Source organism: Trypanosoma brucei, chromosome 7 (assembly GCF_000210295.1).
Source record: "Trypanosoma brucei gambiense DAL972 chromosome 7, complete sequence".
NCBI lineage: Eukaryota > Euglenozoa > Kinetoplastea > Trypanosomatida > Trypanosomatidae > Trypanosoma > Trypanosoma brucei.
This window is the reverse complement of record NC_026740.1, coordinates 1,985,497-1,997,470: the sequence shown is the minus strand read 5'-3', so window position 1 is coordinate 1,997,470 and position 11,974 is coordinate 1,985,497. Positions and strand designations below refer to the sequence as shown.

Genomic DNA, 11,974 nt, shown 5'->3' with positions numbered 1-11,974 from the left:
CCGGAATCGAACCCTAATCCCCCGCTCCCGTCAACGCCATGGCAGTCCACTACACGGCCATCACTGGCTGATAGGGCAGTTGTTCGTCAGTAGACGCCGAGCAACAAGGCTCGGCTTTCGCACGGAATGAATTGAGTCAACACGTCTGAGTGTTACTGCCCCCGGGTGGAGGCGTTGGTTCTAATTTCATTCATTCGCTGGACGTCCCATCGCCACGACAAGTGCGTAAACACAAGCCGCGACATAGAAAAAGAGAGCGTCCGATTGGTTCATGTATTAGCTTGGCGTTTCGCCAAGTTATCCAGTAATGCGGAGACCGCAAAATTTTGGCGGCAGATTACGTCTGATGTAATGAGCCATGCGCAGATTCCTGCAATGCAGTGATTCTGAGGCATGCATGGCTAAGTCCTTGAAACAAGCATATGACTACTGGCAGAATCAACCAGATCTCAAGTGTAAGCGCGTGATCCGCTGTGGGGAACACACAAACAGCACACCACATGTGTGGCTGCGAGTGGGTGGTGTTTCCCTCTCCAGGGGACGCGCATATATGTACACACGATCTCGTATAATATTCATAACACAAAACACACTACTTCGTTTATAGTGTATTTCCTGATGACCCCATATTTTTCAGTATAAATTTATTATACACCCTTTTCAGGCTGAGATTCCTCAAGGCGTCACTCTATCAGGTGCCAAGCCCTACACAACCAACACAAACCCACGTGAATATACAGACGAATGCACACATTTTCACACACACACCTCCCCGTACGCGGCGTACACACACGAGAGAGCATGGATAACATGTGGCAAGCGACTTCACGCAAGCACAAACACACACGTTGAATGTGTAAAAGGCAGCGGCAATGCAACTTTCACACGCATATAATATCAGGCGGCGTGGTGCAATAGAGTGACGACGGAGTGGGCGCATTGCGGCACGAAAGAGTGCACAAAAACCCCACACACGTACAACACAATCCGTTAAGAAGGCAGATGAGGCAGCGAAATATATTCACTACATATCATGCAAGCCAACAGCGGACGCACACAACGCAACGCTATAACTCCCTTTTATATATGCAACAGGACAAAGAAACACGTATCCTGCACACAGGGAAATACACTTGCAAAAAGAAGCGCACGCATGGAAAGCAAACAGTCCGAAGACGCGAGGAGCAAAAACGGCAACATGGCAAATACAATGCCAGCCCATATATGACCACACGCGATCCCGCACATGTTGTTTTATAAGCACACAGCCACACATACTTTACACTCGCGTGTGAAGCAACTGATGCGCCTACGAGCTGTGAAGGTAATTAAAAACCTTTACGAGCAGCGTGCCGATGTGCCCTTTTGTTTTGTCAGAGCAACACACGTATTACACACACTCGCTCCTTCCCTTAACTGAGGAAGTGCCGTACCCACAGCCATTCGGCAAACCTACTGAACAAGCGCAAAAACTGTTTCGGTATCGCATTGCGCAAAGTTTACAGAGCAGAAGCCCGAGGGACGCGTTTATGTCGTCGCCATCGGTCTGAGAGCGGTCAGTTGCTCTCCTGCTCCGTACGCCGTAAGCGCTACTTTTACTGCTGAATCTTTCCTATATAAGATATATTTCTATTACTATATATACTTTTTTAACTTTATCATTATTATCCTATTGTGTGTTGTATTGACTTTACAATAAAACATATTATATCTAACATGTCAAAAGCATCGGCTCTTCAATACAGTTACACGTCCCTTATCAACACAGTACACTATACTCTGTCATGACAATAAGTATATATAAGAGCCAGAATGCACCCGCGCTGGGTGGAAAGCTACGGTCTTGAGGGTGCTGTGGGTAGCGGTCGTTGGTTGTTATTGTTATCGCCTGCTGTCGTCTGGCAGTCGGTTACGGAAGATATTTTAGCCCTAAGGGTGTCATATAATAATCTTACCAATTCAATGAGCTACGCTACTCCACTCTCTACACTCCTGCGCCTGTGTTTGGTTTTTGTGTCAACTTTAGATGGAAATGCTTTAGTGATGCGGTCTATCATCCGCTTCTCAGTTTTAACTGTGGAGAGTTTTCCTTATCAAGCACCACACGATCACGACTCCGGTATGTTTATTAACTTTCATCCCCTCTTGTTAATATTTATTTTTTGCAACCACCATGTAGCAAAGTGGATATGAGCTGCTCCTGTCTCCATCATTTCGCCATTGCGCCCTGTAATCACCCTTTCTAAATGTTGAATCACTTCCCGAGGATTTCTCAAAAAAAAAAAAAACCTGACCATCACCATTCCCTCTCACTAACTGCCCTTCAAACTCTTATACATAGAGCGTGTAGCTGCACAAGACGGTGTTACACGTATTCGTCCGCCACGCCCAAGGAGAGCTATAACTCGATAGGTGGAGGTGTATCCATTGTCGTTCTCGGACACCTACCGGTCGTGGTGGCAGTGTCGAAGGCTTTCGGACATGAATTTGTACATGCAACAGTACACTTCACGCAATCCCTTCAATACACACACACTGACTTCCCCATATTTTCCACGAGGAAGGAGGGAAGTCGCCACAGAAAGGCCGGACGATCTCCTTCATGCCGGTCGGCATATAGTTGGTATGTATTCTAATTCCAGCCTACTGGTGTGGGATAAACATGTCCCCCTGATTAAAAGGAAAGATTCCATAGCCCATTAGTGCAAAGATAATTGGTACACCGTCGAAAACACATGGAAGACCACACGATACGACACTGTGACCGTAGCATCAATTCCGCACTCGATATAACTCTATCGAAGGACTTCCATGTTACAAACTTGTCGCCACAGTCTACTCCACACGGAGATCATCGCATCATTTTCATCGATGTATGCCTTGTTCCCGATGGCATGCCAACTTCACCACAACGGACTATATGGACCCCGTTATAATGGAAATGCGCTAGTTGGAGGAAGTTAGACCGCGCCGGAAAAGAGAGGGGTAGAGAAAATGACAACTTGGAAGATATCCACACACGCACGGTGAAACGTTAGCAACAATTATTAGGGAAGCGACCCTTCCCCTAGTCCCACGAGTAACCAAGGCTCCAAAAGCCTTTCTGGCACAGAGAGCGAGCCGAAATGGAAAAGAGAAACAATGCCTGCACTAACACTAATGAGCGATTCGCCTCGCCGCGGAGCACCGAATACTAATAACGACACTTGCGGTCAAAAGGTAGAAGAACAAATGCTCAACGATGAGTGAATCAGGTTAGGGTAGTTGGAAAATTATACAGAATGTCTTTGCAACACGCCCACTCGTCACCCCAGTCGCTACAGTTGACAACCGAGCAATGAAATGGCGTCGGCACGCTCGTGATCATGTAGCAATGTATGCAAAAACATCAGCGCGACACTCCTAAGTCTCCCGCCTCCCCTCTAATGCAAACACCAGAAAGAAAGCCAGATGAATGGACTCGACCAATAACCGTGGAAGAGTTGAAGGATGCACTAGGATAGCTTCCGAATGGTGCCGCTCCCCCAGAGGACGAAGTATATGGCACTGCGTCAACCTACCTGAGCCGCTTCGGTAGACGACTGATCCTAGCGCGGTTAAGCCGGAGTCTTATGATGGCAACAACACCAAGAACATGTAAAAGAGGGGCGACTGTCCCTCTACAGAAAACTGGAAACACCCATCGGACACTTCGTTCTTCTGATCAGTAACAATCGCAAGTAACATTTCGAAACCGATGGACAAGATGGTGGGAGTGAGAATAATAGCTAAGAAAGGTCAGAAGCCGACTAGCAGATAACCTATACCCTCCCCTGGGCATGCGGCAATTGGCGACATGCTTCAAGATCACACTTAATTAAATTGCCGTCACAGCACTGACCGCGGACCAGTCACTTTCGTTGAAAGCACAAAATCATTTGATACGGCAGACCATAACAAATTTATAAAAGAAATAAGAAAGTTGGATGCGGAAGGCCCACAGAATGGCTGGACGGCTTCATGTCTCCGTGAACGATTAGACAGAGGTCGCTTAAAGAAAGTATTCTCCCAACTAATATTCTTCACTAGAGGAGGTCATCAAGAAATAGTCATTGGATCGCTTACCTTCATCATAGTCACTAACTCTCTTATTTGGTGGCTTCGGGAAGTCCTAAGCTGTTACAACGGTTTCTTTGCCGATCATCTGACACTCACGTGTGGGAGATCAAACAGGGAAGATATCGAGCGCACTCTACAATAAGGACCGAGCATTGTGGCCAGAGTGGGTCATAAATCCTTCAAGCAACTAAACGTGTAGAAAACGAAACATACACTGTTCGGAGGGCTTCTGAGGAAACCATCGATCCTGATGATAAACGGCACGCCCATGGGTGAGGAGAGAAATCTGAAAGTGCTGGGTATCACCCTGTAACTTCGTTGGGGCTTCTCAACACATGCAGCGAACGTGAGAGAGACCTACAAATATGTGACCAGCAAAAGTCGTAGGCCTATGCTCGACAAAATGTGCACCAATCAGGAGCACACTTCTTGCATTCTACCTCGCAACGTTCCGTGCTAAAATTATGTACGGCAAGGGTTTACAGAACCGTGATACTGCATCCAACCAACAAGACAAAGTAGAATACGCGGAAAAAAAAAAAAGCATGCCACATCATATCCGGAATACTCAGTGAATTCCACGCGTACGATGCTCGCCTTCAAGCCAACTTTTTTTTTTATCTTCGTGAGGAATTACTTATCCGCGGCTTACGATACCTGCTTACTTGCGAAACACACGGTGAGGAACGCAAGGGATGTGCAAACATTGTATGTCACCCACCGCATTCCCCCCGTCAAATATATCGCACAATCATGCAGAAGCTCTTCGCTGTCCAAGTAGAAAGACAAAGAGAACCGCTACCACCAGTCACCCTAACTTTCTCCCCCAGTTTTTTGTTACATATAACACTATCATCGGATGTGCATGCCGATTCGTACGACGGCGTTCAGCTTGAATTATGTAAGAAATTGATTGTAAGGCACTACCGTGCAAAGGGAACCCAACTAAATTCCATGCCGCATTTTGAAGTATGAGCAGACGGATCTGTTTCCTTAGGGATAAAATCAGGAGCTGCCTCAACGACATATAGGAATGACAATCCCATCTCGACGGTTCACTGTGGAGCCGGAACAATAGCGTGTAGCTACCAACCTGAGTGCATAGTAATGTTCGAGGTTTTGCATAAAATGATAAGCATATTACAACCGAAGGGAGCTCATCCGTGTAAAATGTCTCTTTCTACTGACCGGCGGTCGCTGTTCGAGCCACTGCGAATGGGAGAAACAGCGGTAAAGGCAGGAATTTTGCGGGAGACTTGGATAGTACTCTTGGGTATCGGATATCATAGCACCAGCATCTGCCTTCAGCTTATTTTTGGTCATTGTGGTGTAGAAAAGAATGAATTGACGAACAAAAAAGCGAGGGCATCTGCAAACGTTCCTCAACAAGACGTTGGGTGAATACCCGACATCACTGCCTTGGAAAAGTGACACCTCATGGCGAGCAGAGAGAAACTGAAGACACACAGGTTGGAAATGACCGGTGAATGGCAACCAACTAAAGAAAATTTGCCACTAAACCGATAGACCAGGTGAAGTCGCCAATTCCGCATTGGGACATCGAATGCATATGGATGGTTGCTTCGGAGGATAAACAAAACAGTTCCTAACAGGTGCAGATGGTGTCAGACCCATCCCTGCGCACACTGCGGGAAAATAAATTCCGATAGAGCTCACATAGTGTTTCATACGAACTAAATTCACAGTGTACCCTACCATGAGGCATTGCGCCGGTTGAAACATGCTGCACACCCTGGTGATGCTGGCTCCATCAAGGTGGTGTCAGAGTCCAGTACCCCGTCTCATCGGGGGAAGCCAAGAGCCAGCAGCGTTCTTCTCATGGGGAACAATGCTTTGCTTCGCCCACAGCGTCGTACAGCACAGGGATCAGCAGCGTCTTTCTGGGACACCGTCTTTTATTTATCGGTCCCTGGGCACGTGGCAAGCGTGCCATCAGCAGTATCACCCGCACATGCTGCAGAACTTGGGGTGGTGCCTGAAATTTGACCCTATAACCCCTGCCCCCTCCACCGAAGTCGCATGCGCTCATTGTCTGTAACAAATCCTATGGGAACAAAGGAGGGCTCGCATGGCCCAAAACTCGATGCCTTCACGGCAAAACGAGAAAGTTAGACGATGAAATGTCGGAGAAGCGGAAAGAAGATGAAAATATCAAACAGCACAAATGGGTTTGCGCAGAACGTGGCTTTCAATCCAAGAGTGCAGGTGTACTAACATTACGCAGGCCACAGAAACACTACATGACCAACGACAGTCCCTTTCCACCCCACACTCGCGGAACCATAATCCACACTGAATATGATAAAAAAACACACTCCAGTGAGGAATCTGTGGGTTCAAATTGATTTAGCAGAGAGGCCCGACAATACGTCATGGAATAAAGAGCAGAGGTCAGCTTTAGCACATCACTCCAGTGGTGGAGAAACGGATAGGCACACAAAGTGAAAACCGACCGCATCAACCCAACACCAATGAACAAAGTGATAACACCACCAGTTCAACCCCTGGAGAAAATGAAGCGATATATGGACCTCGCAGCTATATATTTCACACGGAATATTGACTAGTGATAAGTCACGGGATGAAATACTGCGAAGTACAACCGCAAACGGGGTCGCGAGGAATAAGAAGGCAACGAGAACTCGAGGAGAATGCAAGTATTCCAACGAAGGGCTCCCGAGCGACGGAAACGAGAGGGCATCCAGTGAACGACCCAGTAGGCACATCTGAGCCGCTACAATGCACGCAATGTGGCTTTGTATCACAATCAAAAGGGGGAACAACACCAAACACCAAGATTCAACACCGCAGAGGCCATCCCCTGGATAGTAACGCTGGTACAAAACGGAGCTGTTCCATCACAGAACAAGAGGTATCCCTCATTTGGAACACGGTAACTATAGGTGTAAATGACACCTGTTGCACGCAATGCCGTCATACGCATGTATCAAAAGACAGCCTGATGGAGCACTTCGGGGGAATGCATAGACAGCATCCCTTCTCCGTAGCAAAAGAATCTCCACCACCGCTCCGGAGCTTCAACGTCAGAGGGTTTCATCTACACTTCACGTTCGTAAACCGAAATCAGACGTCCCACTCAACATCAGGTTCATCTATACATCGCCATCAAAAACATGAAATCTGCGTTGAAAGGAAACATACACACTCCAACGACTGCGAAGGGAATCCCATCCACATACTCGTGCGCTCAAGCCTAAAGTGCTCCGCAGTCACTTCGGGCTTGAGGGCGAAAATATGCAGAAGATGGTGTTCACCAAGAACCTTGCACAATTCCTCCTAGAAATTGAGAAACCCCTCATTCTCTTCCAACATGTACTTCCTTCATTCGAGAGGAACACCCCTATAAAGGAGAATAGACTACACAAAAAGCTGCCCACTCCTCTGAATGAAAATTGTAAACTCCACTATGCTCTTCTACGTTTGGCTCAAAAAAAAAAAAAAGAAGAGGCAGAAGCCTTTCACTCTCAAGTAAACTGTTTTCGCAATTAAGGAAGGCCGAGGACTAAAAGCTGAACGTTTGCAACTGGTCACGCATAACTAGTTCGGACATAACACGAAACAGGCCTCTGTAAAAAAAAAAAAAATATGGTACACTATGACTTGCACTGTAATGTGTTCATGCGTCATCCCCTACAGAAAATGATACAAAAAATAAATGAATAAACGCCTCTCCCCTCTATTGAAATGCGGATATTGTTTCACTACTTTCCAATAACTCTGGAGGTTCCTTCACCTTGGGAATTTACTGGATTATCATATTTCTCACTAAAGGTTCATTTTTCTAATGCAATCAAATCGGAAGCTTTATGCGAGATTTCAAAAGTGTGGCAGCCAGCCTTACGTAACATTTAGGAACTCCTGAGTACGGGTGCCTCCACGGCTGACTTGACTTCAAGGGTTACCGATCTTTCTTTGTATACATGGCCACAGTCAGGGTGAAAACGGATTTATTCTGTCCCCACCTCTAGAAATGGCGTGCCATAAGACAATTAGGTATCACTGGGATAAATGGAATATTGGAAGTTTAATGAACTTTCGGTGTGCTGATGATAATTACGAGGGGAAAGTGGCATCTATTGAACTGTAAAAAGAGGCTTTTTTGGAAATCGGATATGTGCAGGCCAGACTCGGACTTCCTTCAGTGATAGTTGTCGGATTGAATGATTGAGGTGATAAACCAGCTTTGGAATTCATGGACTTCATGTTGTTGCACCCATTTCAACGCACCAATCACAGCCAGGTAGAGCGCTCCCAGCGCCCTATAAAACTATGCCTATATTAAAGCGAGTGCACCACGGTTCTACTGAAGTAGCGCACTGCGATGAACACACAATCCTACACATCCTGTTCCAAGAGAAATACGAGTTTTTCTTTTTAATTTGAGTGGAAAGAACAATCACGATACCGGTTCTAAACCAGTTGGCTAAAAGATCCTCTCATGTACTACTTGGGCGTATTTTAAAAGGGAAAAGACAAAAAACCATGGAGTGCACTTTACTACCTTAGTATCGCACGTGATCGAGTGAATAACTGAGAGCTACAGAAAAAAATGTGCTCCCATCATCCTCTTAATGCTCCAAACGTGTGTCAAGTATCCTGTTTACAGATGCAGAGTCAAAGAAAACGTTTTAGCTTTACCTGTCATGTTTGCCAGGTCAATTATCTGCACACATTGTTAGGAGGCTCTTGGGTTTACCTCCAAATATTGTATGATATATCTTTTCCATGTTGATTGGCATGAAATATTCTGCTCCCAAAGCAATTGTGATCTCTCTACATTTTCCCAAGTCACGATCCCCATACATTGGTACACATTTCCATGTGGAGTGCTAAGAAGGGAATGCTCCGTAGAAGCACCTTTTACAGCCCGCCGAGTGTTGGTGTTCAAAACTTCTAACTGGGAAGAAGAAGTGCGCCACAACAGCTCGCCACCACAGCATGCCGAGGACATTCGAAGTTCCAATGTCGATAATGGGAATTCACAACCGCAAGCGTATATTGAATAGAGGAATTTTCATTTTTGTGCCCAATCGCATTTACTTCATCAATAGCCGTGGGTTTCTCCTTACTCGCAGAACATGCGTGTATTTTGACACAACAGCCGATACTTTTCCAAAAAAAAAACACATGTACGATGGTAGGAACCAAGTGTTCGCATTTATGCACCATCAAAACCTCTTATTCAGTAGAAATAAAAAGTTTGAAGGAAACGAAAAGAAAGAACCAAATCCCTTTTGAAATTGAACATTACTTTTTGCGCCTCTCTAACATATCGGTTAAAGCCTCTCTTCTTCTTAATCTTTTACTAACCACACGCACCTCGCATAATAGGGCTAAGCGACTGCACCGTGTGTAAAACGATGGAAATTCGCATTGAAGTGCGTAAGTTCGTGAAGGAAACAAAAAATAACTGACATGGACACACTCTCCATTACGCCGAGAATGTATCAAAGAAAATATATACACATACGGATGCACAAGCGCAGCATACGGGTATATGATATCACGTGATGATGCGGAACTTTCAAAGCATCAACAGCGTACACCACACACTATAGAGAGAGATAGTCATGCCTTTCTGATCTTTTCTTTTTTCACCCAATCTATTATTCCACATTATTTCTCCCATTAGAACACGATGGTATGGAGTAATAATGTGAGGTGAAGCACATACATATGATATGAGAAGGAAAGGTGTGACACTGTAGTGTTTCATCCGAAGGAAGAGTTAACAAATAACATATACAGTAGCCACACTTCCCATATTGTGCACATAATGCCTCATGGTATATTATTAGTATGTACAGGGGAAAACTATGTCGATATATTATAACAAACCTTCACACCCACAAAATATACGGTTTGCATTATTCTTACATTTCGAGAAAAGCGGCTAACACAAAGGAGCTTATTATAATATTCCTATAAATTCCCCATATGTGTGCAAGCTGTCCCCTCAGCATATAATATATTGTGATATGGAGAGAATAACCCCCAGTGCAACAAATCTATTTATGTTTACATAGATACCATATAAATATACACTTGCCTCTTGGACATATTGGATGCCATATACATGGGAATCTCAGCCAAAATAAAGGCTTACAACATATATTATTATAAATCACAATGGCATGCTATTAATTTTATTCTTCCATGGAACAATTGCGGCATAGCAGAATATCCGAGTGACCATACACACACATCCAATAAAAGGCTCCCCGTCACAACGTGATGCAAAATAGGAGACTACACACATAGTAGAGAATGTGACCCCAACATCTCGACGCAACGTAACACAACACACATACACATATACAAGCACACACATATGACTTCTTCAAAAGTCCCTGAGCATGAAATTCCAAGCATCAAGGTTCAGCGCCTCGGGACGTAAAGTGCCCCTCGAGCCCCACGGTCGTGGAGCGTGCCGCTCATGCCAGCCCATGCATGTACTCTCGTTTGGAGAGGGACAAAATATTATTGTATTGTATATAAATATATATATACACAGAGAGAGAGATAGGTTTGGTTCACAGAGTTGGTGGCACTTACACACACACATAGAAACACAATGCACCAAAAAATAATTGGAACATTGCCTAACATAGATATATATAGTACCACACAGTGTGACGCGCAACAATACAGACAAAAACATACACACACGCAGAGTGTATATGCATGCGCATTGTTGATGCAAACATAATATAATACCTCTCACACCTCCGCATCATTACATATATTTTATAAGTAATGAAATTCTTCCGTTGCTTTTGTTTTTTGTTCAACGCGTTCAAAACAGATCTTGTGAAAATGAAGGTACTGGGCGCCGACAAGGGCGGGCAGAGCCCACCAGATAAGAGAAGTGGCGATTCGAGATAATATTCGTTTCGAATATGTTTTTTTTGTCTTGAGCGTGAACAGACAACTGGAAGAGACGGAAATATAAAGAGCATTTATATACGTATATGCCCGCATACAAAACACGTCTCACACAGAAATACAAAGTAATAAATATACACACGCATATGTAGTGTTATTATACACTTTTGCATTCCCTTCAACGTCAGTGAGCCATATAGACATACACACAAGCCGTGCCCACACACTTATATAAATGAATATATATATATATATATATATATGGAACACACTTTACATGTACACTATATTTTCCCCTATTCCTTCTCTTTTTGCTTTTTGCTTTTACGGGCACCCGGTCTTGGGACTGGTTTCTGGCTTAGAGGCGTTCAGCCGAGAACCACCGTGCGGTAGCGTTGGAGCACTTGCCCTTCGACAAACTCCAGAAACCAGAGGCACGGCATGGGAGTTCCTCTCGTACTACCCCATACTTCCCTCACGATGCCTGCGAGATCCCTTCACAATCTTACAAACACATATACACGTGTATAACAGCATTATATGATAATAACAATAATATTATTATTATCATAAATGTTGTGTGCTGAGATGGCAGCGCCAAGCACATGCCACCGAACGGCAGACCCAGAAAAAAACGGACTGCCTCCGCTTTGCGCGGATAATCTTTTACTCGCAATCTCCAGCCAAGTAGGGTAAAACCAACCTGTCTCACGACGGTCTAAACCCAGCTCACGTTCCCTGTCAGTGGGTGAACAATCCAACCCTTAGCGTCTTCTGCGGCGCTAGGTTAGGAAGAGCCGACATCGAAGGATCAAAAAGCGACGTCGCTATGAACGCTTGGCCGCCACAAGCCAGTTATCCCTGTGGTAATTATTCTGACACCTCTGGTATGATTTGTTCATATTTCCTGTTCTTCGCAAAGGATCGCTGGCCTTGCTTTCGCAGTCTC

At 44.9% G+C, this 11,974-nt stretch overlaps 7 protein-coding genes across 7 annotated transcripts; 6 read left to right on the top strand and 1 right to left on the bottom strand.

The window, feature by feature from the left end:
* Positions 1-1,812: 1,812 nt before the first annotated feature.
* On the top strand, positions 1,813-2,193 carry TbgDal_VII8040 (conserved hypothetical protein, unlikely; the record flags this gene model as incomplete). Its single annotated transcript, XM_011776922.1, has 1 exon — positions 1,813-2,193. One exon carries the CDS (start codon positions 1,813-1,815, stop codon positions 2,191-2,193), a length of 381 nt encoding a protein of 126 aa, XP_011775224.1.
* Positions 2,194-2,246: 53 nt separating this feature from the next.
* Positions 2,247-2,636, top strand: TbgDal_VII8035 (hypothetical protein, unlikely; the record flags this gene model as incomplete). The annotated part of the gene is made up of 1 exon (XM_011776921.1): positions 2,247-2,636. One exon carries the CDS (start codon positions 2,247-2,249, stop codon positions 2,634-2,636), a length of 390 nt encoding a protein of 129 aa, XP_011775223.1.
* A 3,203-nt stretch (positions 2,637-5,839) lies between these two features.
* On the top strand, positions 5,840-6,157 carry TbgDal_VII8032 (hypothetical protein, unlikely; the record flags this gene model as incomplete). The annotated part of the gene is made up of 1 exon (XM_011776920.1): positions 5,840-6,157. One exon carries the CDS (start codon positions 5,840-5,842, stop codon positions 6,155-6,157), a length of 318 nt encoding a protein of 105 aa, XP_011775222.1.
* Positions 6,158-6,700: 543 nt separating this feature from the next.
* Positions 6,701-7,420, top strand: TbgDal_VII8030 (hypothetical protein, conserved; the record flags this gene model as incomplete). The annotated part of the gene is made up of 1 exon (XM_011776919.1): positions 6,701-7,420. One exon carries the CDS (start codon positions 6,701-6,703, stop codon positions 7,418-7,420), a length of 720 nt encoding a protein of 239 aa, XP_011775221.1.
* A 1,658-nt stretch (positions 7,421-9,078) lies between these two features.
* On the top strand, positions 9,079-9,378 carry TbgDal_VII8028 (hypothetical protein, unlikely; the record flags this gene model as incomplete). The annotated part of the gene is made up of 1 exon (XM_011776918.1): positions 9,079-9,378. One exon carries the CDS (start codon positions 9,079-9,081, stop codon positions 9,376-9,378), a length of 300 nt encoding a protein of 99 aa, XP_011775220.1.
* A 1,102-nt stretch (positions 9,379-10,480) lies between these two features.
* On the bottom strand, positions 10,481-10,801 carry TbgDal_VII8026 (hypothetical protein, unlikely; the record flags this gene model as incomplete). Its single annotated transcript, XM_011776917.1, has 1 exon — positions 10,481-10,801. One exon carries the CDS (start codon positions 10,799-10,801, stop codon positions 10,481-10,483), a length of 321 nt encoding a protein of 106 aa, XP_011775219.1.
* Positions 10,802-11,260: 459 nt separating this feature from the next.
* TbgDal_VII8024 (hypothetical protein, unlikely) lies at positions 11,261-11,569 on the top strand (the record flags this gene model as incomplete). The annotated part of the gene is made up of 1 exon (XM_011776916.1): positions 11,261-11,569. The coding sequence occupies one exon, from the start codon at positions 11,261-11,263 to the stop codon at positions 11,567-11,569; it is 309 nt and encodes a 102-aa protein (XP_011775218.1).
* Between the last annotated feature and the right edge of the window lie 405 nt (positions 11,570-11,974).